The following is a 23,293-nucleotide window of genomic DNA, read 5'->3' on the forward strand; positions in this document are numbered from 1 at the left end:
ACGGCCACGGGGACAAGGACATTCCCGGGGAACCAGAGGCTCATCCCAAAGCATCACCTGCCCGGGAGCTCAGAGCAAGCACCGCAACCTGCGCCACGGCCACAAAAGCGGCTTAACATGAACATCCACAGAGTGTAAAAGAGAGCTCCGGGTCAGAGCCAGCCACTGCTCCCCCATCCACTCAAGGCAGCCACAACAGCCCCGTCACCACCAAACTTCCAGCTCTGTGCACGGCTTCACCCCCTGATTCCAAAGTGCCTGTTCAGCCCTGAGCCCAGAGCTGATGTAATCTCCTGCTTGAGAGTTCAGCATTAGGACGGCATCAGCCCTGCGACGTAACGAGAGCCACATCACACCAGCAGATGTTCCACAAAAGCTTTATTGCTCGTTTGCGTACGAGCTCCCAGTCCCACATTTCCTGAGTTCCTTAATGATCTTGCAAATGAGATTTAAATAGAAAAGGAAGGGGAAAAAAAAAACTACAGAAAAAAAAGAAAAGCCACTGATCCTCCTCGCCTGGGATCAGAGACAGACACGGGCACACAGCACCGGGATGGGGGTAAATCCTCCACCCCAGGAGGGAACGTGGAGATTGTAGCTAAGCGTGGAACTGAGACAGTCGCTGCCATCTGCCCTGGCTTCATTTACCCCCACCTCCATCACGGAGCCAAAGTTGTTTTTATACACAGCCACAAGGAACAGCCGCCCTCGCTGCTTCCACAGGTCAGAGCTGGGAGCAGCTCCAATCACACAGAGGTGACCACAGCGGTCAGGGGCAGCGTGGGTGGCAGCAGGGAGGGGGCCATGCCGGCCCGGCCTCTGCACCACGGATAAAGAGGAGATTACTGCTCGCAGCTTGTAATCTGGCTTAAACCCTGACACCGTCACCACGGTCAATTTAGGCTAAGAGAAGCATTTAATAAGCCTCAAAACATGCAGACAAAAAAACCCCAACCAACAGTGAGCAACGTGAAAGGGAGCAAGGCACTGCTGCATGATTCAGCTCCAGCAGGTTCCAACACACAGGGCATCTGCTGTGGTCCAGAACAAGGCAGTTACGTGTCTGTTATCCCATCTCACTCCACAAGCTGGAACCCAGGCTATGATAGGGTCCAATTGAGGAAGGCAGAATGCAAACTAATGCCCTTGTCTGCTTTGTTTAGAGCTCCCAGCAGGCAGCCAGCAGCAGTCCCTCCCTGCACAAGAGGAGCTGGCTGTTGCTGGGACAAGCTGCAGCAGACACGTGCTCGGCTGGCAGCTCCTGAGAACAAGGCAGTCACAAAGGAGCCAGACTCGAGTGGCAGGTCCAAATTGTCTTTCCTGGAAGGGTTTATTTTAAAACAATTATTATTAAAAAAAAAAGCCCACTCACACATGAATGACAAGGCAATGAAGTCATTTGGCTTGAGAGGCTTAAAGGGGAGGCAGTAAGACACAACAAAGTTACTCCGCGCTTCTTGCTCTGGGCACAGCATCAGGCCAAGGCTCCTGCCAAGCACGCAGCTCCCCTCACCTGCTCTGGCAAATCTGCCAATGCCAGAAGGACCCAGACAACACAAATCATCCCTAGAGATGTGGGGCCGGCCCACAGCCTCAGCTGCTCTGAGTCACTCAGGGAACACAGAGTTCACTGTTACCAGAAGGTCCTGAGTGCCACGTTCATTCCCAGGTCGGCCATCAGCCCGGCGCTGCCCCAGGGCAGAACTGCATGGACCGTCCCTGCAGCTTCAGTGACCGATCAGCTGCAGCATCTCCTGAGGATCCACTATCTTCTCCCGGGGTTTGCCAGCAGCTTTTCCTCTTGCCACTTCGGCAGCGTCTATCTTCTCCCACTCTGAGAAGGAAACGGGACGGATCCCTGGGGTGATGGTGAGAGACAGAACTGAGACATCAACCAAGTGAAAACGAGTTCAGCCTCACCTCCCCATTAGCAGGGACCTGATGCGCAAGCAAACCCTGACCTTTTCCAACACAGCATCAGACTTTAGCATCGCACAGGAATAATAATTCCTAGCACCAGGAGGAGAGAGATCGTGGGTTCCAGTCAAATCTGATTAGTCAGACCTTTGCAAGCCATAACAACAGTGAGCACAGCACCACCTTAGGGGACAACACACTTACAAAACACTTCCAGTTCACTGTTAAACCTCAGACAGTTAAGAGGCAAACATACGCTTTAATTGAATGCCTTTAAACACTGCAGTAGTAAATGACTCTCTTGGGCATTTTAATCTTTTCCCCAATTTGCCTGGAAGGATTGCTAGGAAAACCATTCAAGAGCAATAACTTGCTGTCTACACCACTGACAGTGACATTTTGCCCACGGTGCTTTTAATGGCCTTTCCCAGAAAGCGGTCATTAACCGTAGCAATGATGCTGACTTCAAGAGAATCCAAGTCCTACCTGCACTTTGGAGCAACAAAATAGCAGCATAACCCACAGCCCCCAAGGGTGACATGTTGGACTCGCTGCCCCAGGATGCCCAGATCCAGGATCTGTGTTGTACTTCATATCAGCTGCTATAGAGGCTGACACACACTCACCTCGACTCCGCAGGATGCTGCCCACAGCACCAAAACCTTCTCTGGAGACAGACACATCCAGCACACCCCCCTGGAGATCCTCCAGCACAGACTGCGCAGTGTCAAAGCTGTCATTCATGGTGGTGATGATCACACCCACGGGTCCTCTCTTCACCCACCCGCTGCAGTACAGACCTGCATGGGCACACACAGCAGCCAGGCTCAGTCTGGCACGTGACCATGGACCCTCATGGATGCCCAGTCCCAGCTTTGGATGTCACATCAAGCTGCAGGCAGCAGCATAATGCACCCCTGCTTTGGAGACAGAGTATAGTACTCTGACAGTGCTGTCACAGGAATCTCTGTACCTCCAGACAAGCACTAAGCAGCCAAATGGGCTGTACTGCTTCAGTAACAAGACTCCAAGGCCTAATAAAACAAAAACCAAACATGCCCTTCAGAGCCGTTTGCTAAAAAGTGCATGTCTGTAACGTTAGCTGGGACTGGGACAGGTCTTTAAGTCTGATTTTCTGTTCTGCTGCACAGTTGCCTTGTATTGGTGCCCCCAGGGAGCAGAGCTTCCCACCTTAAAGACCTCAACACACCAGCCGTGCTCCACCCACATCCCATAGGTGTCTCTGTAGATACAGACCTGGAACACCCATCACTCTGCCCGAGTTGTTGGGGATAATGCCATGTTGGGTGTCGAAAGGTACCGCTGGGTCCAGGGGCAGGCTCCGGTAGCCAATGCTGCTGAGCACCAGCCCACACTCCAGCTCCTCCATGTCTCCTGTGGGGACAGCTTTGGCAGAGTCACCTGAACCCTGAGAGAGGGAAGAGGTCGCTGACTATGAGACAGTCACCAGATGAAGAACAAAAGATACTTCAGATACCCTTAATCCTCAGTGTAACTGCTAAAGGCCCTTCTGCAGCAGTGCTGGGAAAAAGCTCCCTTTAAAAATGGAATGGTTCTTGGTGGGAGAACCAGATTCCACGGCAGCCTACCACAAACCTCTCTGATCAGTCAGACAATGTGAAATCATCTTATAGAAAACAGCTGCCAAGGGCTACAGGGATGTACTGCTCAATCCCCAGCCCTTCTAGGGTCAGTCTGGCACCCAGGACCCCTTGAGAACCGTACCTCCAAGCGGGTCAGGGCCATGCGGACACCCCTCACCCGCATCCCATCAGCAGTGGGCAGCACCTCCTGGGGGCTACGCTGGAACTTCAAGCCCCACTGCCGGGGGACTGCAGCCTGTGCCACCGCTGCCTTCTCCCTGGGCTTCTCCAGGGCTGTTTTGATCATCAGCTCAGTCAGTCGTTTCCTGGGCCTGGGGGCATCTAAGAAGAGAGAGAGACCAGCAAGGAATGTCAGCAAAGCCCCTCAGGACACTTCATGGCCATATCAAGGCAGTTTTCAGTGATGTGTGAACGTCCATTCGGAGTTTGTCGTGCAGCTGGGAGTTCAGCACCTCTGAGATGACAAATGGCAGGTCAAAGTGACCAGGAGAGCTTCTGAGGCTTGATGCCAGTGGGACATACAAATCAAAGCTTGCAATGCTGCTGTCCTGCTGGCGCTCAGAGGCAGCAGCCTGTGGAGAAGAGCAAGTCTCTGGACATCCCTGAGCTCAGTGTTTTTTCCTTCTCACTCTGCAGGAAGCTTTTAAATCAAAAGCCTTGAGACCTCTCATGCGAGGCTCTCTCAGCCACCCCAAACCTCCAGCCCTCATCACTCAGACAGCAATTATATTCTAAGAAACAGTGCTGCTGTGGAAACATAGAAATAGGCTGCTCTCTGCTGTTTGAAGCCTCCCATCACTCTGTGAACAAGCCACACCACCAGTCTCTCACATGCCATGCACAAGATAAACATTTCCCAGATGCACATTCTGAGCACCTCCAGAACACTCCTGAATGTTTGTCAAGGTGAGTCCCTGTCTGAAGGAACGTGACACACTTTCCTCACCTTTAACAGCATTTTCAAGGCCTGTGAAGTCAGCGGGGTTCAGGACAGGTTGGGTACCCGGCAGATTTATCATCTCCCGCAGCTCCTGGGAATTACAGGCAGGGAGATGTTACCTCAGGTGCAGAGATGCCATCCAACAGCCCCAGGCAAGTCCAGACTGGGAGGCAGCAAATGGCTGCAGGAACTAGGACACACAGTCTCACACACCCACTGACAGGCAGCCTAGGGTCCAACTCTGAGAAAAACACTGCCCTCCAGCACCCCCTCCATAGAGACAGAGCGAACCTTACCTTGATAGTGAAAGCAACTTGGAGAGGTCCCCTTCTCCCAGCCAGCCACACACGCTTCACCTTGCTGCAGGCTAGAGCTGCCAAGGAGCTGTCAGTGATGTCTGTCTTCTGCAAGACAAAGACACATGACAGGAGAGTGGGATGAGGTCAGATCTGGAGGGAGCAAGAGGAAGGGACAGCCTCTGAAGGTGAAAAATCAGCGGAAAAGCAGGCTGTACATGCAATGTAATCCTTTAATTCTCATAGGAAATAAAGCCCAACTTTTTAGGTACCAGAATGGCTCCATTATTTTGTTCATACCTTATGGACTGTGGGGCAGCAGCCTTCCCTGATGAAAGAGCCCAAGGGCAAAGAGGACTCAGGAAGTATATTCTCAGCTGAAACACATCTCTTTCTCCTAAGAATTGGCTGAAACCAGCAAAACCCAGCACCCACCCAGCAGAGAGCAGCTCTGGGTCACAGCACCCCAACTCACCCTGAGGAAATCCAGCGGGGAAAGGAGAATGCGGGCGATATCCAGAGCCACGTTGCCATGGCCCAAGATCAGCGCTGTTTCACAGCTTAGGTCAGGCTTCAGCTGCAGGGAGCAAAACACCCTTCCATGAGCAAACTCACCAGGCCTCTATGACATCCATCCCCCTGGACCCATGCCTACCACCCAAATTCCCTTCTGCTGCAGGTCCCCATCTGGCCTGGCCAAAATACACTGCCAACCTACAGAGCCAGCTAATCTGCTCTCACTGATGCGCAAATTGTTCACATTTCTACCATCTAAGAAGGATTTAGCATGGTTCTTGCTAATCTTTTCCAATTGCAGGCCTTTCAGGATTTAATCTGGAGCTGGATGTCAGCATTCAGATACAGCATGGGAAGGAAAGGCAGGGAAACAAACTACTGTACTCACATCTCGGTTCTCAGGCACTCCATTGTACCAGCCCACAAAGGCTCGGGCTGAGTAAACCCCACGGAGGTTCTCCCCTGGGATCCCCAGAACCCGGTTGTCTTCAGCACCATAACTCTAGGAACACACAGACACAGAAAAGTTGGCGTGTGCAGGGTTTGATACTGAAACACAAGTCTGCCCTTCTGGCAATTGCTGCTGCTGGGACACTCCATTTGCCCACCCTCACTCACCAGCACCACGGCATGGTACGCCTGCTGCAGCTCTGCCACTGTGACGTCCCTTCCCACAGTGACATTCCCATAGTAGGCACAGCGATCTGAACGTGCAGTTTGTGTGAACGTGTTGATCACATTCTGCCAAGATCAAATAAAACCAAACAAGCAACATTATGTTCAGACCACAGCTGGTCCAAGGTCCACGTCCCCATTCTGCTCAGCCTTGAAATGTTTCTTCCTGTCTTTGATTTGGTTATTCGGAGGCTCTTATCAATCAGCAGTCACAGATAACTAACGCACTGTGAGATAAACAGAGAGCAGACTTGGCACAGTTTCCACCTCCCCTTGTGGAAACAAAACTCTATTTTTTGCACCCACCTGGAGAAGATGGGGCCATTTTAATACCTTCGACCCGTCTGAGTAAAGCCTGCTGTAGGAGAACACCCCTTCCCAAGGTGATGCTTGCAAAGGAGCCCTGTCAAACAATTCCTTCCATTCATGGTGCTCCCTGTCAGACCCTACTGGTTTCAAACCTTCCTGAAAGCCACTACACCGAGAGGACACAAGGGAGGACAGCAGCCCAAGTCCTTTCTTCCGAGTGACTGAGGCTATTCAGCAGAACCACTGCTTTCCCTCCAGGTACAACCAGACGTACAGTGGAATGGAACAGCCACCCCAAACCCATGTACATCCTTTATATCCATACTTCTGGTTTTTCGGATCACAGATGCATGCATTTTGTTCTGACAATCTCCTGAGATTAAATGGGTAACCATTACAAGATACTGCTCCATCTGCATCTCCTGTGTCCTCCCACTGCAACCACCTCAGATACAACATACAGGGCTTTGAGGACACTGAAGGGCTGCTCCAGCACCACAGCCCCTGATCAAAGTGAGCCATGCAGCCAGCATGGCCTGCACTCACCACCACATGCACACATGTGGGCAAGGGAAGGAAGTCAGCACTGACCTTCACTTCAGGGTGATCTGGTGCCACTCCAAAACGGACAAGCCCAAATGGAACAGGCAGCTTCTCATAGATGTCCACTTGTGCCAGGTCATTGTGCTAAAGGAGAGTCAAGGTTAAGGAATGAGGACAGAAAGGCCTCATTAAGCCCAGCAGCTCTAGAGGGATGCACACCACTTGTCTACCACTGGGGGAAATGCAGGGCAAGAGGGAGTGCTGCACAAAAATCCTGCAGCCAGAAACTGGTGAAGAGAAGGGAAGACATCCTGTTCTAGACTCCTCAATGCTCCTTTACACACAAGCCATTACCTGATCCTGCCAGCTCAGACTGCAAGATGCAACAGAGATTGTAAAGGCAATAACTGCACCTTTTGGGGGCTCTCTCCTTACTCCCATCCCACAGCCCTGCTTCTATGCTGACCTCGTGGCTGTCTTGCTGGGCAAAAGGCACCAAACACAGCCCGCTCCATGCTGCCAGATGCACCGGGCTGAGATGTGACAACAGCCTGAGGGCACCCTGAGCTGAGTCACCTCCATGTTCGGGCCAGAGCTTCACGCAGCTGTTTTGCTGTGAGGCTTTTGTTATCTTCTACTTTCAGTCAGCTTCTTCCTGGAGATTAGGCAGCCCTGAAATTTGTCCCTGAGGCTTTTCAATGGCTAATTTCCAAAATATATCAGAGACATCACAGCACATGGAGTTAATGATGGGGTTGAGCTGCTGCTCCTCTGGTCAGTAACAGCAGTTCAGTTTTATGTTTCAGACTCATTTCCCATCAGAGATTAGCTCAAGCACTAACACCTACAGGGCAAAGGATTACCATTCTGCCCCACCTCAAGTGGAGGAGGAGTCAGGAAGGCAGGGGATGTCACCTGTGTTGGTGAGCACCACCTCCAGACAAAGCAGATCTCTGCTGGTTATTTGATTCTAGAAGAGTCATAGAATTCTAAAATGATCTGAGTTGGAAGAGACATTTAAAGGCCATTTATTCCAACCCCAATTAAACGAGCAAGGCCATCAGGTTGTTCAGATCCCTCTCCTCTCTGTGAAGCCTCTGCCAGTGCTTCACTACCCTCACTGTAAAAAACTTCTTTATACCCAACCCAGGTCTCCTCTCTTTTAGTTTGAAACCATCTCATTCATGACAGACCCTGTTACAGAGCCTGCCTCCTCCCTTACAGTCCCCTTTTAGATACTGAAGGTGTCTCTCGGTTGTCCCTGGAGCCTTTTCTTCTCCCGGCTGAGCAGCCCCATCTCTCACACCGTCCCCATAGGAGGCGTTTCACCCTTCGGCATCACCGGGTCGAACTCACATAACAAACACGGCCGGGCCGCCCAACTCAGCCCCGCAGGGAAAGGAGGAGCCCGCGGTGCCAGGGCCGCCCCGAGCCGGGTCGGACCGCGCTGCAGTGCGAGGTGCCGCACAACCGGACCCGCACAACCGGACCCGCAGCGCCCCGCCCCCCCGCAGCGCTACCTTCAGGATGTGCTGAGCCGTGTAGAACCCCGCGGGGCCGCTGCCCACCACGCAGATCTTCGGGGCCGGGGCGCGAGCGGAGAACCAGCGGCGGAGACCTGCGGGAAACGGGGCGGTGAGAAACGAAACGAGGGACCGGCGGGTGAGGCCGAGCCGCGGGATCCCGGCCCGCACACGCACCCGCACGGGCTGGAGCCGCCATCGCTTCGTCGGTCCCGGGGCGCGGCCGCTCCCCGTCCCCATATACCGGGGTGGAACCGCCCCAAGGCCGCCCCAACCCCGCCCGGCCCCGCGGCCTTGGCGCTCTCGGAGCCGCCGCCTCATCGCCGTGCGGCCGCGCACTGTCACCCCGCGGCACGTGGCAGCCCGGGCTCGCTCTCCCATCGCTCCCGGCTCCCCCGCCCCGCTCCGCTCACCGGCCCGGCCTCCCCTCCATCCCGCGCCGCCCGCTCCCATCCCTCCTGCCGCGGCCCCTTCGACCAATCACGAGGCGGCACTCAGCATAACCCCGCCCCCCGGAAGGAGCATAGAGAGGAAGGGAGGGCAGGGCTTTTCCGGCGCCGCTCTGGCCCGCTCTCTCTATGGTCAAAGCCTCCACGGTACCTCGGGTGGGACGCGCCCCCAGCGCCGGTCCCGAATGGAGGAGATTCCTTATTCATCTCCGAGACGGGTCCGAAGGGAGGAAGCTCCTCTGTAAGCAGGAGCTGAGCATCTCCTGCACCGCCCAGGCCGGAGAGCTGCCCCACAGCCCCCCCACAGCCCCACGTTCCAATGACAAAAAGCAGAAATAAAGCCACACTCCAACACCTTGGGCTGAATTTGCCAAATCCATGTTCCCAGGAGAGGCCGGTTCCCCCCATCCCACCAGGTAAAGCACGTGGCGCCGACACCCCCCGCCCCCAGCACAGCTCGTGGGTAACACCCGGTGACAGCCCCACCGGCTGCTCCTGCAGCAGGACACAGCCCAGGGGCTGCGCTGCGCTGCTTTGCTCTCCCCGAGCAAGAAAGACGTGAGGGTAGAACCGAGCCCTGTCCACCAGCAGCTGCCAGGGGCACAGACCCCACACAGCCCCCACACAGCCCTCATACAGCCCCCCCACACACACAGCCCCCACACACAGCACCCGCTGCTCAGCATCAGGACAGTGGGAGGAACGTTTCCTGCAGCCACCAGCCCCATCTCACTGGATTCCCACCAGCTCCGTGATGGGCGGCGCATGGACCATCAGCTCCTCGTACTTCTGCAGGAAGAGCCGGAGCCGGGAGCCGTAGGTGTCCTCATTGTAGGGCAGCTGCTTCTCCTTCAGGTACTGCGACACGATGGGTTTGATCTGTGGAGACAAAGGGACTCTGCATTTGCAGGCTGGGCCAGAGCACGGCCCTGCCCAGGAGCCAGCCATCCCCTGTGCGGTGTGGGAGCACAGATCAGCTGCAACAGCTTTGCTGTGAAAATTGAGAGGAAGGTGATTTCCAATTGCAGCAACACAGGGAGTTCCCCTGGCACACGCCTTCGTAGAATTAGGATGGATTCCTTAACGAGGCTTTTAATGAGGGTTGGCCCTACGTGCTCCCACTTGTACCTGTGTTCATCCCCATGTGGTGGGGACAGGAGGGGCAAGAGCCCACCACCTACCCACCACCGTGTGACATGAACTGCCTCATTGCAGCCTCCTCACAATAGCTTCATTCTCATCCATAAATGAGGTTGAAAATAAGGTGTTATGGGATGGAGATCCCGGCCTTTGGATCTCCCCCAGCCAAATTTTCAGTGCATCCCTTGGGGCAACAAGGATGGGCACAACCAAAACTACTGGAGCCTGGCACAGACCCCAGGTGAACTCATAACATTTAGCACAGCACTTGAGATGCATCCCATGTGGACAGGCAGGAGGATCCCACACCAGCTGTGGAGGGGACTGACTCACCTTGAGGCACATGTTGTCAGACAGGCTGGGGAAGAGGTGGTGCTCCACGTGGCAGCTGATGAGCGAGTGACCAAAGCACCAGTCAAGCAGTGCATTGCGGGGCAGGTTGAGCACACCCAGACTCATCTGCTGGATGCGCTTGGGCTTCCGATCAGCCGCAAACATGGGGAGGCCGATGTGCTGCAGGAGAAGCATGCTGGGTCGCTGCACCCTCCTGTCCTTGAGCTCACAACACACACAGACCTACCATCCTCAGGCCCTGTGCCCCAGCAGAACCCCAAGCTGTTGTGCCAAACTCCTCCCTCCAGCCCAGGAGCTACATCTCCATTTGCATCTCCAAGTGCAAACACACCAACACCCCAGCCCCACAGACCACAAAGAGACATCACCCAGCCCTTCCTGCTCCCCCAGCCCTGCCTTTCCCCTTCCCCCCCCCCCATAGTGTTCCCATTACATCAGCACAGTGGAGATTACAGCCAAGATTGCTCAACCTGAGCTGATGGCAGCCTGCAAGGACAGGCTCAATGCCCAGCACCACTGGGACATCTTAGAGCTTCATTCCCACCTGGAATATGTTGACATGGATGTAGGGGTGGGCCAGGAGAGAGCGGGTGAGCAGCATGCAGAGCAGGGCAGACCACGGCGACTGGAAGCCCGAGACGTGGCGCAGCAGGCAGTAATGGCAGCACAGCCCCAGCAACATGATGCAGACAGTGCGGAGAGCAGCCCTCATCTCCACGTTCCTCAGCAAGTCTGTGCCAGGAAGAAAGAACTGGAATGTGGTGATGGCCCACCCACCCTTCATCTCCCTTTCTCCCAAACATAGTGATGTGGCTTAGCAGGCGTGGTGGGGATGGATCAGGGTTGGACACTGTGATCTCAGTGGTCTTTTCCAACCTTGTGACTCCATGATAATGCTGATTTGGGGGCCTGGAGGTGTCCCCATGGCAGGACCCTGGCCCAGCATTAGGGCAGGTGCTGGGACACTCAGGCTATAAGATCTATGGATGCATACTCATCTCGGGTGCCTCCACTCCCAGCAGTGCCCAGTGGGCAGTGCTCCAATAGCCTGTCAATAGCTCCTGGGCTTTTCTCCCTCCATTATTTCTTGGCACTATTATTTCTTCCAAGTCACTGCTTTGTCTGCTTGTTGTGCCCCATCCCACCACCACACACGCCTCTGCAATGCTCCCACCAACCCACCCACCCAGACCTTGCTACAGCCAAATAACCAGTTAAAGGAAAACAAATCTGGGACACTTTAAGCTCATGAGGGCTTTTGTCAGAGCTTTCAGTGCTTGATCAAAGGAAATTCTGAAGCATTTCTGAGCATCAGCAAAAAGGAGAGGAGTAAGTGAGCTCAGCATGCCCAGCATCCCAGCCCAAGGCACACACCTAGTGCAACCAGGGGGGTTATGATGGGCACAGCGAGCGGCATGATGAACATATAGATGTAGCGGTTCAGGAAAGGCAGCTTCCAGGTGCTGGAGTCCCCCAGGCCAATGACATTGGTGTAGCCATGGTGGAGCTTCACATGGTTGTAGCTGGCCTGCTCGGCCGTGAATGCTGAGAAGAACTGGGTGAGAAAGAAAGGCTGAGAGGTAACGGCCTTCAGCTGCACCGGGGGGGAGGTTCAGGCTGGGAACTAGGAGAAATTTCTTCTCAAAGCAGAAACCATCCCCACCACTCACTCTCTTCCATGGGTTATATTCCCAGTGCTCAGCGATGAGGTGCTTATGGGAGGGTGGGGGGGACAATTCACACTCACCTCAATGAAGAAGACAGCCCACATTTTGCCCCAGGACTTGGACTTGGTCAGGGCGTTGTGGCTGGCGAGGTGGCTGCCCTTCACAGCCAGGGTGTGATATCCCACGCCAAGGATGAAGACACCCACCAGGAAGGGGATGGTGTGGGCTGAACGCAAGCACAGGAATCCTGTGGAAAAAGCCCGGGGCAGGAGCTCAGTCATCACTGCTGCTCACAGCCAGGACTGAGAGGTGTTGCCACACTAAAACACATTACGGCCTGCTGCCCTAAACTTGTTTTTCAGACATAATTACAGGTATCCAAACTGCCTGAGCCAGCCAGCATCCCTGCACAGCACCCTCTGTGGCTGAGCTTCCAGCTGCAATGGCAGCAGACATTGCTAGGGAGGCACCCGGCTGTCCCCATCCCAGCAAGGGAACCTGCACACACCTCCTGGCTTCAGGTGCAAACCAGAGGAACCCCAGGATGTGCGCGAGAGAGAACAACCAGCTGTGAAAACCATGGGGCTCCATACGTTGGACAGACTTGGTGGCAGTTTCATGCCTACATAATTTACAGACTCCTCTAGGACAGGATTTTTCAGGGGACAAATACAGTTCTGCAATGATTTCAGCAGCCCCAGGTGTTCAAAAGCAGAATCAGCCCAGAGAGTCCAGCCCAGCAGCCCCTGCACCCACCATTGCTCAGGGCATCCCCACCCAAACCCCTTGGCTTCCCTGCCCAGCTGCTGGGCACACACAGCTCTGTGCACCACCTGGTCCTCCCCACCCCAGTTCCATTCAGTGCAGGTTTCCAGCATGGTCAGGGTGCCCCAGCAAAGGGCAAAGGGTTTATTGCAGTTTTGTCACAGCTTGACAGGCTTCCAATAGGTTTCCAACACAAAGTCCTTTGCTCTCAGCAAAATTTCACCAATGTGAAAGCAGTAAAAGGCAGCAGGACCCCAAGGGGGCTCACTCTTACCTGCTGGCAGTGCTAGGAGACTGCAGCTGAGGATGCAGATGTCCACGCCGTGCCTCTCCCACCAGCTGCTGCTCCCCACCACCTTCTGCACCCTCTCCGAGAGCTCGGCCATCAGTGCTTCCCCACTCCTCACCCTCTGCAGGGCCCTGCACGCGTCTTCTCCCCGTCCGGAGGTCAAACCTCCATCATCCAGCTCCGGCCACAGCTCCTCATCCTCTCCCGTCACCCCCGTCCTGCTGACATCGGGAGCCGGCTGGTCCTGGTACGGGGTGTCCCGTGTCCCCTCGCAGCCGGTGACGCCGCAGTGATGCTGGCCGCTCCTCCTGGCCGCCCCGCTGTCCCCCAGAGGCATCTCCCGGCGCACGGCGGTGACACAGCGCAGAGCCCACAGCCCCCGCTGCCCCGGCCGCGTCCCTCCCGCGTCCCTCAGTCCCCAGCGCTGCCGCCGGGCTCCGGGGAAAAATAGCGATAACGATCGTATAACCCCAAAGCCGAGGAGCGTGGGGAGGCGCCGCGCCGGCACCGCACGCAGCTCTGCCCGACGCCGCGGAGGTGCGGGAGGGAGGAGCGGGGCCGGCGGGGGAGGAGGCTGAATGCAGATGAGCGACCGCAGGAATCCGCCCGGTGCCCATTTCGGGAAGAGCCGGGGACGGGAAAAAGGTGAGAAAGTGACGGAGAGACGCGAGGAGATGCTGAAGGGAAAGGAGCCCAAAGCAGGAAACAGCTCCAGAAAACCCAGGCGGAGCATCTCGGGACAGGGCTTCGTTTCCAACGGAGACAGAATTCCTGGGAGGAAGCCGGGGAGCAGCGAAAAACCAAGAAGTCCCCACCAGAAGTTGCACCATCTCAACAAGAAGGCGCTGATCCCCTTAAACCCCACAGCACTGACATCTGCTTTGCTGCACCCGATGCTGGGCTGCCATGGCCTCAAAATGGGATGGACTCTGGGCTCAGCCGACTCCTGCAGTGATCCGCAGGGGTCACTGCATCGCACCGCACCACGTTCTGAGCCCCAGAGGATTCGTGTCACACCCTGAAATAATTCAAAAGATAAAATAGAATCACATGCTGCAAAAGGGCAGAACAACGAGCACACTGCAGTGCTGCTGTAAGAGAAAACCGAGCAGCTCTGCAGTGTATACTCACTTTGTGAAAGAGTTTCCAGAGCCACTAAAAAAACTTCAGCATCCACAAGCTACAGTGGGCACGTCCAGCATTTGGTGCAGAGCTCCTTTCAACACCGCCTCATTAGCAGGGGAAGCCCAGGGCTGAGCAGAACCCTCACGTGGTGCAGGTTGCACTAATGTGGCACTGGACACAGCATTGGGAAGCTTTACAGGCACATTCTGACCAACAGCCTCGTTACTGGAGGAACAGGGTAGGAGTCAGTGCCACCACCAGAGGACAGTGGCAGCACAGTGAGAGGCTGCTCTGAGTGCTAGAGGGCCAAAGGTGAGCTGCGGCACAGCCAACCCTGCACAACTGCAGGATGGGGCAGGACTGTCCTGTGGCAGCGGTGGAGGAGGAGGTGTGGATCACTGTCAGGTCCAGGAGCAGTCAGAGGCAGCAGGTGAGGTTGGGCTACTTGTTGCAAGGATCTGGTGGGCACCAGCACTGATCAGCACCAACAAGTTAATGAATGACCTCAGGTACGCACGGGGCTCCCCAGCTCAGGAGGAAGATGAGCAGCTCTCCTGAATAGCACAGCTCCCTTTGCTGCCCTCCCTTCCCAGGAGCCAGGATAGTGTCTGACCTCAACAGAGGGGAATCTCCAGTTAAGATCTTGGAGTCTGCAGCCCTAAATCTGCTTCTTCGCTGCCCTGTAAAGATCTATTTTCAAAATGAACTTTTAAACCCTGGTTTACATCTTGTTTTTACTATGTACATCTAAGCCACACAACCTCATTGACCCCAACAAGATTTTAGGGATGAAAGCAAAAGATAACATGCCCCCATTCCCACCATGGAAACAAACACCTCCAATTTTGCAGGGAAAAAATAAAACAAAACACAGCAAAGACTCACAAATCCTCCAGCACAGCAGGATGCAGAGATCAGTGTAATCCCCGGCTGTGGAGCAGCGAGCTGCCAGCTGCCATCGATCTCAGCCAGCACATCACCAGCACAGCGCCCCACAGGCACATTGGGCAGAGCCTTCTACAGCCAAATGGGGCACTCAGCCCCAAAGCAGCGAGTGGTAGCAAAAACTGCAGCATTTGCATCTATGGGACAAAAATCTTCACCTCTATTCTACTTAGACCATCAGCACAGCTCAGCTTTCCCTGCAGTCCTTCCCCTTTTTAACACCTGGTTTTGGGTGGGGTTTCCTCCCTGATTTGAAGCTGAACACATGGGCAATCAGCTTAATGAGGAATTAATTACCATTATCCCCTTCCCAACAGGCAGAGACTATGCACCGTCATTTGTCAGGGGGCTGCTCCTGGTTCCCAAGGAGCCGAGACTCTGGGGCTGACCATCTCGCTTCCCGCTGAACCCCAGCCCAGGACAGGGAGCTCCATCTGCAGGTACTGCCCGGCTTCACCTCTGGGCCTCCAAAATCTCTCCGTGCCCTCCAGCTCCATACAGGGCTGCTGGGGGAGCAGAGCTGTGAACGTCCTCTGGGCACCTCAATATTCCACCCACGAGGTGAAGAAATGTCCTTGATGCCGCTTGAAAAGTCTCTGTGCAGGCACCAGAGGGAGTCACAGCTCCACTGTCCGTCTGCAAGAACAGTCATTTAGCCAAAATACTGATGCAGGTGGCTCCAAAAAGGAGAGTGAGGCTGCCACCCTGTACCACGAGCACCTCTGTGGCTGCTCCACTGCTCCCCTTGTCCCAGAGGACACCTGTGTTTCTTTGGCAGGAAGGGACTGGGAAGGGGTTGGCTATGGTTGTTCATTTGCCCACGTGCTCCCAGCACTGCCAGGATGGTGAGATGGTGCACTTTGCTTCAAGAAACAACCCCCCTCACACTCCCACACCTTCCCTGGACCATCCTGCTGCCATTCCCAGACCATGTTTTCCATTTTATATATCAGCTGTGAATAAAGCAGCTGTCATCCACCCCTGCTCCATGCTGGCTTAATTTCAAAAGCCTGGCTGGAGGTGTCAACTAATCACAGACTTCCTCCACTTAGCAGCTCAGGGCGCAGGTGATCATTAGTTTGGGTGCCTCTGCTGTTGCCCCGACCGAAACTGCTTGCCCCCACCCCTCGGTCCCCGGTGTCATCGCATGGCAGGGTGTTACCCAACACAGGGCTCAGGGCAGGATCTGTCCCACTCCACGAGGCCGTGCTGCCCAGCTCACAGCTGTGTTCTTACAAAGGGGGAACCCTGGGTCCGCCACCCCAGCTCTGTTTGGTTGCAGAGATTTGGGGCGCATCAGCGGGGACTGATCCCCAAAACTAAGCCCAGTTTTCATGCAAACATGGCAGAACCTGGCGCTGACCCTCCCAGTCCCCAGGCTAACGGGATGGCCACACACATCCCCATGGGCAGCACATGGCACACAGCCGCCCACACGACACTTTTCCCACTCTGCACCTGCAGCGGCTGCCGGCTGGGTCTAGGAACAAGGGACATGTCCAGCCTGCAGGAACAGAGGGACATGGGCAGGGCGGACCCTGCAGGACAGAGCTGCAGGTGTTGGATAGATGCACCCAACTCTGATGTGTTCTTGAGTCTGGGACGGCACAGCCAGAACCGGCATCGTGGGCAGCCTGCTGCCACCCTACAAGGTTATTTCTCAAGAGCACAGCAGACAGGAAGGGACACAGCATAGGACAGCCCGGCACCGACTGCCTGTGTCCCCAGCAGTACCTGGATGTGTCTGGCTGCACTGCTGTGTTTGCTGTGTCTCAATAACACAGAGATAAGCCAAGGCCTTACGGGAACCTCTGCTTTGACTCCATTTCTGTGCCTGGATGTGATCATGAGGTGCTGCACAGGACTCTCATTGAAACCAGAATAACTGCAGCATGAAAAGCTCCCCACTCAGTACATGAACGCCCCAAACTCTCCAAGAGCATCCCACACATGCCGCCATCAGCCAGACAAGGAGCTGCTTGGTGTCGTCTCTGTACCTGGGATGGGCACTGGTGCTCAGCCACGGATGGGTGCCACCCTCGGGTGCACACAGCTGCAGGTGCCATAGCCAGGTGCCACCCGGGCAGAGGGGAAGCGAGGGCATGCACAGCCATGATGTAACCCTGCCCTGGAGGCCGTCCCTGGAAGGGAGCGAGCTGCCCGGCCGGGGTGGGAAGCCAAGGCGCTGTGTCATCCCTTCAGGCTGGAAATCTGGGTAGGAGCCAAAGGGCTGCCCAGATCACACCTGGCTCCGAGAATGTGCCCCAGTCTCAGCAGGTGTTGCATGCCAGCACCTGAATTCCATCTTTGGCCACGGAGGGAAGGCAGTGGTCAGTCAGCGGGGCGGGGGAGAGGGGCTGCTGTCAGCTCCCTGCTCTGCCTGCTGACAGCCCCCGGGATGCACGCAGCCGACACACGATGAGACTTGTCCATCTCAGGAAAGGCAGAACGGGGCTGAGCTGCCCCCAGCCCACCTCTCCATGGGATGGTCCGGATTCTGGGCAGGGGCAGCCCACCAGAGCTGGCTGTGTTTAATGCGGGTGCTCAGATGCACTTTGCCAGCCATAGGGATAACTCACGCAGCAGCTGGCAGGGATTTCATCAGCACAGCCAGACCCATACAACCAGTTAGCTTGGAAAAACAGGGACAGTTCTAATGACAGCTTTGGAGCAGAGGTGCTCTGGGTCCCAGCGCTTTGCAGGAACATCTGGCAGAGCCTGCAGGGAGCTGTGGGGCAGCCTCTGCTGCAGGCCCAGCCCAGGGCAGGGAGAAGGAGACATCCCAGCTCCCATGTTTTGCAGCTCCAAGGAATACAGGAACAACACAAAACTGCTACATTTTGCAACTGGAGTTGCAAAGCCGCCCATTCTTCCCAGCCCCAGTTCTTTAGCTTTCCCCCTACAGACGTTGGAGGCAAATGCAAGTTGCTGTGTGCTAATCCCAGCCTGAGGAACCGGGAGCCACCCTGACCCAGGCTGCATTGTCTCTGGATTATACCACTGGCTTCATCCAGAGCCGGCCGGGATCGGGGTCAGCTGCAGCTGCCGTGCTCCAGCACTTGGCTGCGGGGTGGCCAAGTGGGGCAAAGCAAAAGAGGGAGGAGGCCCAGGAAAAGAAATAGGGCTCAGAATAGAAACCAGGTTAGGGATACACTGTGGGTGGCAGGAGCAGGTATTGCTGGCTGCCATGGGAGCACTGGGGACCACGGCTTCCTCACCATCCCCAACAGTGTGGCCAACACGATGCCATGGGAGCTTGGCAATGCAGCAGGCTTGAATGGTCTTCACCCTTGGACTTGGAGAGTCTTCCAGCTGGAGGGCACAGGGGGAAAGGGGCTGCAGGAACCTGGGTGCAAAAGGGATGAAAGCTCAGCCCTGAACCGAGCCCAAGTGCTGGGGCAGCTGGATGGTGGAAAGGGAGAACTGAATAGCAGGAAAAAAATCATCAGATATTTTTTCCTCCTTTCCTCCTGAGTGGGAGAAAGAACAATCAACAATGAGCCAAGAGACGCAGATAAGCCCGACCTCCCACTGCAGGCCGGCGGGGCGAGCGTCACCGGGCTGGCACTGCCCTGCAGCACTGCAGGCTCACACCGTGACACCGGCACAGGGAGCCCGCGGGAGGCCAATGCCACCCCACACACATCTGCCAGTGTGCACAGGAACTGACCCATGGCCACGGCCCTGCTGGGCTGCAGCCAGCTGGAGCTGGGCACAGGTACGGCATGGAGCTGATAGGGGCTTTACCGATAAAGGCTGCAGGCAGTTCTGGGAATGGCTCTGCTGCCCGCCCCCAGCCCTATTCCTGAGAAGGATATTGTCCTACCACACAGTGTAGGTGATGTCCTTGGGAAGCAGCGTGATCTGCTGGGAGGGCAGTGACTAAAGGGTGTTTCCTGTTGGAAAAAAGGGGTGAAGCTGAACTGTGTGGAGGTGATGGCAGGTCCCCTTTGGGTACGTAGGATTCAGGCTGCTCAGGGAGCTGTGGCTTTCCTGAGTCATGGACCACCCTGGGGAAGCCAAGTGTCACCCAGGATCTATCTGTCAACTTCAAATCATGAGAAAACTGCTTCCATAACACCCAGAAGGATAAATGCTGCACATTAAGTCTAATACCATCACCTCTGCTTCTCCCAGACACCAGGCTGTCGGTGCCCCCTCTTCATTCCATATTGCTCCATTCCCAGTAATTCAGGGGATGGACAGAGTGCATTCATTCAGGCCTCAGATCCAGGACCCACTCACTCCCCAACAGCCCAAAGTCTCCCAGGAGGCACCCTCAGCACCCACGTCACACACAGGCAAAACCAGTCTGTGCTGGGGACACATCCCAGTTGTGGCACTGGTCCTGGCCAGGACAAGGCAGACCGAGCCCATCGTGCTCCTGCCCAGGGAGCCAAGTGAAGCCGTGGGCTGGGTGAGTAATCCCCTGGGCTGGCTGCCTCGAATACTTGGGGCTGATCTATCGCCTGCATGCCGGGAGGTGATGACCGCTGGCCAAGGTGTGGATGCCTTCCTGGAACTGTGAGCGGGGCTCAGGGCCACATCCCAGCATTATGCTCACGCTTCTGTGCCATCACTCATCCCCTTGCTCAAAGCAGAGCCTCCAGCCCCCAGGCAGATGGGCTGTCCCCCACATCTGCCCCCCCAGCAGTGGCTCTAGGGGACATGGACACCACCACGTCTCCCACCAACGCCACTCTTTGCTCTCCCCATCCATCGCTCTGGGGAGCACCCCGGGTGTGACTGAGCCCCAGGGGCTGCTCAGCCCTCGCAGGCTCTGCCCCAGGGCAGGAGCAGAGCTGTGGTCACAAACACGGTGGCACTGCTGCTATCCTGCCTACACCGTGTAACCTCTTACATCAGAAGGCACCCGGCCAGCTCCTGCCTCCTGCTGCGCCAGCACTCACAGTCCCACACCATGAGGATCCTCCATGTGCACATGGGACACCTAATCCTCACTGGGACAGGAGAAAGTTGTCCTCCCCCTCAGGGAACACACACAGCAGCCAGCCCTGGTGTCTTCTGAAAGCACAGAAGAGAAAGACAGGATGTCTTAATTCAGTATTTAATGTCTTCTCTATTTTTAATTTAAGAAACTTTGGTATGAGGACAACAAGCTGGCATTTTCCCCAAGCATGGGAACCCTGGGCCCCTGCAGGCTTTCCAGACCCACACAGATGGGTTATGGGGTGCTGGGGCAGCAGGGCCAAGGCATTCTGCATTGGGTAGGACACAGTGCCAAGAACAGAACGCATCCCCTCACTTCCCCTTCACAGACATGAGCTATATGGAAAACCTCTGTGGAGATCTTTGCCTGGAGGTGCAGTGGGCAGCCAGCTCACAGCACGCTCGGGGCTGTGCAGGATGCACGGAGCACACACTCAGGGTCCATGCATGTGTTAGCAAGCGTGGCTGAGCTCAGGGCATTACAGCTGGGCGCCCGCTGTTGTTCCCCGGGCCTTCTGATTGCCCCTCGTGGGATGCAAAGCACTGCACAGTTTGTGCCCAGCTCCCTTATGTAAGAATGGTGGGGATCAGCCCTGGTTTGTAGGTCAGAAAATGGAGGTGCAGGGCAGGTAAGGGATTGGGCTGGGTCAACCGGTGAGTCAGTGCCAAAGGAGGGACCGGCACGGCGGAGGCTTTATTAGCAGGTGAGGGGTGGAGCGAGGCTCCCAGGCAGGCGAAGGCACGGCCGAGGTGCAGCACTGGCCCATCAGGGTCTCGCCCTCTTGCCTCGTGTCTCCACATCCTCAAATCCCCAACCGCTGGCCATGCAGCCCCGCTGCCCCCAGTGCCACCCCTAAGGGCACTGGAGCTGCCCGCGCCCGCAGCCCCGCAGCTCGACACGGCCGCAGCAGTGCCAGGACGCCAGGGATGGAGCAAGGTCAGTGAAACAGGTTTCTCCTCCTCTGTCCCTCGAACTCGGCGCTTTCATTCGCCCTTCCCTGCACAGGTTGGGAGCTCTGCACTTGTTGACAGCGGCTCTCGTTAGCTCTGTTATTGAGCTGGGATGGGGCTGGACGTAGCGGCTCAGTGAGCGGTTGCCTCATGCGTGTCCCCATCTGGGTGTCTTTGCTGCGGCTCTTCCTCCAGTTCTGTAAAGATTCTTCGTGCTTGGAGACCCCTGCTGTGGGGAGGGGGGTTCTGGAGGACCAGCCTCCATGCCATGGGCTGCAATAAGGCTGTGGGTCTGCCTGAGCACCTGGTGCCAATGCTGGGGACTGGGAGCAGGGCAAGGATTGGGGTCATCTGGGAAAGGCTGAACACAGTGCCTAGGACAGGAGCCAGGATCCTCCTTCTGCCCCATTCAGGGTTTTTGTCACCTCTCTGAAGTGCTCCCACTCTCCTCAGCATTGAGGAATGGGGTTGGGGACACACAGAGGCGGCATTCCCAAAATGCAGCCTGAGCCAACTGGGGCACCCCATCCCGACCCATTCTCACCCTCCTCCGGGGCGCAGGTCCCTGAGCAGGCCCCATGGTCAGCACAAGGACTGCAATGGGGGACAGGGAGAGCTGAGAGGTGATCTGCTCTTCCTGCTGGCAGCAGGCAATACATGCAGGTTGGAGCTTGGTGTGCTGCACTGGGGAAAACTGTTTCTGGTTGCTGCTCCCCCACCTCATACACTTCTGCAGAAGCAGCTGTGTACCACCACCAAGAGGACTGACAAAAGTGATCACAGCCACAGCTCCACAGCTGCAGAGCAAACGTGCTGCCATTGCCACAGCAAAGCTGGAAATCTCAGATCAGGCACGTGCTTACAGCCAGGTTCCCATGCTGTCCACTGCAAGGCAGCAAGTTTGGGCTGCACCCACACACAGTCGGTGCTCTCAGCTCTGCACTGACCATGAGGAGAGGTGCTGGGACGCAGACACTGCTCTGCACCAAAGCTGTGCCCCCACTTCCCCAGGAAGCTCCATGCTGTTCCCTAAGCTGGGAGCAGCACTGCTGGGGTGCTCAGTCACAGGCAGAACCCATGTTGGCATTTACAAACTGTGTGAAGCAGACCTAGAAAATAATTGTTGTGTTCATGCTTACAGTTGCAACCCAGCACCTGTAGGGCCAAACCCAACCCCAGCAAGAGGAGCAGCATTTGGGGCCACATCCAGCCCTGTGATCTGATGGGGACAAAGCCACGTGCAGAGGGTGCTCTGTGTTGACCCTCCATGGTGCTGCCTCCATCCCGGCCGTCCCTTCCCATTGTACACCATGTTACTCAGCTGTCTGGCCAGGAAGTGAAGGATCCCAGCAGGATAGGCAGGAAATTGTTAAGCAAATGGTGTGCAATGGTGAACGCTGGCCTGGCAGGTCGCTGACCCCTGCGCCGCCCTCTGCCTGGCACTGCCATCAGTCACCGGCTCCCAGTGCAGAGCATGACACAGGGCTGGGGACTGAGTGCTGCTGCTGCCCTGCCTCCAGGGGACACCTCCAGCTATGGGACCCACTTGGTGTCCCACAGCCTCTCCTGGCTTCCACTGTGGTACCCGGCAGTTAGGGATGCAGCATCTTCTGCACCATCAGGGTAGAGAAACACATGCCCAAACACAGAGGCTTGTTTCTGCAGATTTAGCACAGAGAACATCACAGTGTAGTCTGGTGTAGAGGGCTTAGGGCATAAAGGGATGTGGATTCACGGTTCCCTGCTGGGTCTGGTCAGCCCAGCTGCTGTGGCTGGTGTTTGCTTGCAGGCAGCCTGGGGCCAGGACAACCAGCCTGATGCCTGGGTTTCTGTTTTGGGAGGGTATAAAAGGGTGTTCTCCAGGGTGTGCCAGCCTGAGCCTCCACCCTGCTTTCACAAGCACCCACTCTAAAAGGAGCTTGTTGATCTTGGTGGCAGAGGAGATGCAATTAATAGCGGTGAGATTTACCTGCCAGGGCCTGGCTGTGCCAGGGGACGGGGGGCAGCCACATCCCCACGTCCCAGGGATGAACAAAGTTCAGCTCCATCCCCAGCCCTGGGGGATGCAGCAGCCCAGGGTGAACCACCTGCCACAGGACCGGGGGACACCACCCCATATGGGGACACGGAGCATCCTGCCCTGCAGTGCTGTGGGAAACGGCACGGTGGGAAACTGAGGAGCCAAACACCACAGCAGAGCTCAGAGAGTGCCCGGGTCGCTCCTCGGGTTTGGTCCATCCCTGCAGTTGTGGAGGTGACCACGTTGGTCTCAGGGCTCGGCAAACACGGGGGCTGCCTGTGCCCCGTCTGTCCC

At 56.1% G+C, this 23,293-nt stretch overlaps 2 protein-coding genes across 2 annotated transcripts; both read right to left on the minus strand.

Moving 5' to 3' along the window:
- Positions 1 to 361: 361 nt before the first annotated feature.
- Positions 362 to 8,748, minus strand: FDXR (ferredoxin reductase). The gene is given in 13 exon segments (XM_015880338.2): positions 362 to 1,858; positions 2,544 to 2,717; positions 3,175 to 3,346; positions 3,664 to 3,863; positions 4,489 to 4,573; positions 4,779 to 4,886; positions 5,254 to 5,355; positions 5,683 to 5,796; positions 5,913 to 6,035; positions 6,870 to 6,965; positions 8,342 to 8,439; positions 8,522 to 8,587; positions 8,590 to 8,748. Coding segments are annotated over 13 exon segments (1,605 nt in total). The 5' UTR covers positions 8,726 to 8,748; the 3' UTR covers positions 362 to 1,727.
- A 407-nt stretch (positions 8,749 to 9,155) lies between these two features.
- Positions 9,156 to 14,249, minus strand: FADS6 (fatty acid desaturase 6). Its single transcript, XM_015880334.2, has 7 exons — positions 14,140 to 14,249; positions 12,994 to 14,026; positions 12,035 to 12,201; positions 11,662 to 11,842; positions 10,832 to 11,019; positions 10,267 to 10,446; positions 9,156 to 9,672 (listed from the first exon to the last, which is right to left on the minus strand). The coding sequence occupies exons 2-7, from the start codon at positions 13,739 to 13,741 to the stop codon at positions 9,523 to 9,525; spliced, it is 1,614 nt and encodes a 537-aa protein (XP_015735820.1). The 5' UTR covers positions 13,742 to 14,026; positions 14,140 to 14,249; the 3' UTR covers positions 9,156 to 9,522.
- Between the last annotated feature and the right edge of the window lie 9,044 nt (positions 14,250 to 23,293).

The sequence above is a fragment of the Coturnix japonica genome, chromosome 18 (assembly GCF_001577835.2).
Source record: "Coturnix japonica isolate 7356 chromosome 18, Coturnix japonica 2.1, whole genome shotgun sequence".
NCBI classification, from domain to species: Eukaryota; Metazoa; Chordata; class Aves; order Galliformes; family Phasianidae; genus Coturnix; species Coturnix japonica.

Bases quoted from the DNA above. Each gene is read 5' to 3' on its own strand.
- FADS6 (XM_015880334.2), bottom strand. From the start codon at position 13,741: ATGCTCCGCCTGGGTTTTCTGGAGCTGTTTCCTGCTTTGGGCTCCTTT. The intron at 11,020-11,661 runs GTGTGTGCCTTG...TTCCTGGCACAG, and splicing joins AACCCCCCTGGTTGCACTAG to ACTTGCTGAGGAACGTGGAG. The intron at 10,447-10,831 runs GTGGGAATGAAG...CTTCTCCTGCAG, and splicing joins TCCATGTCAACATATTCCAG to CACATCGGCCTCCCCATGTT.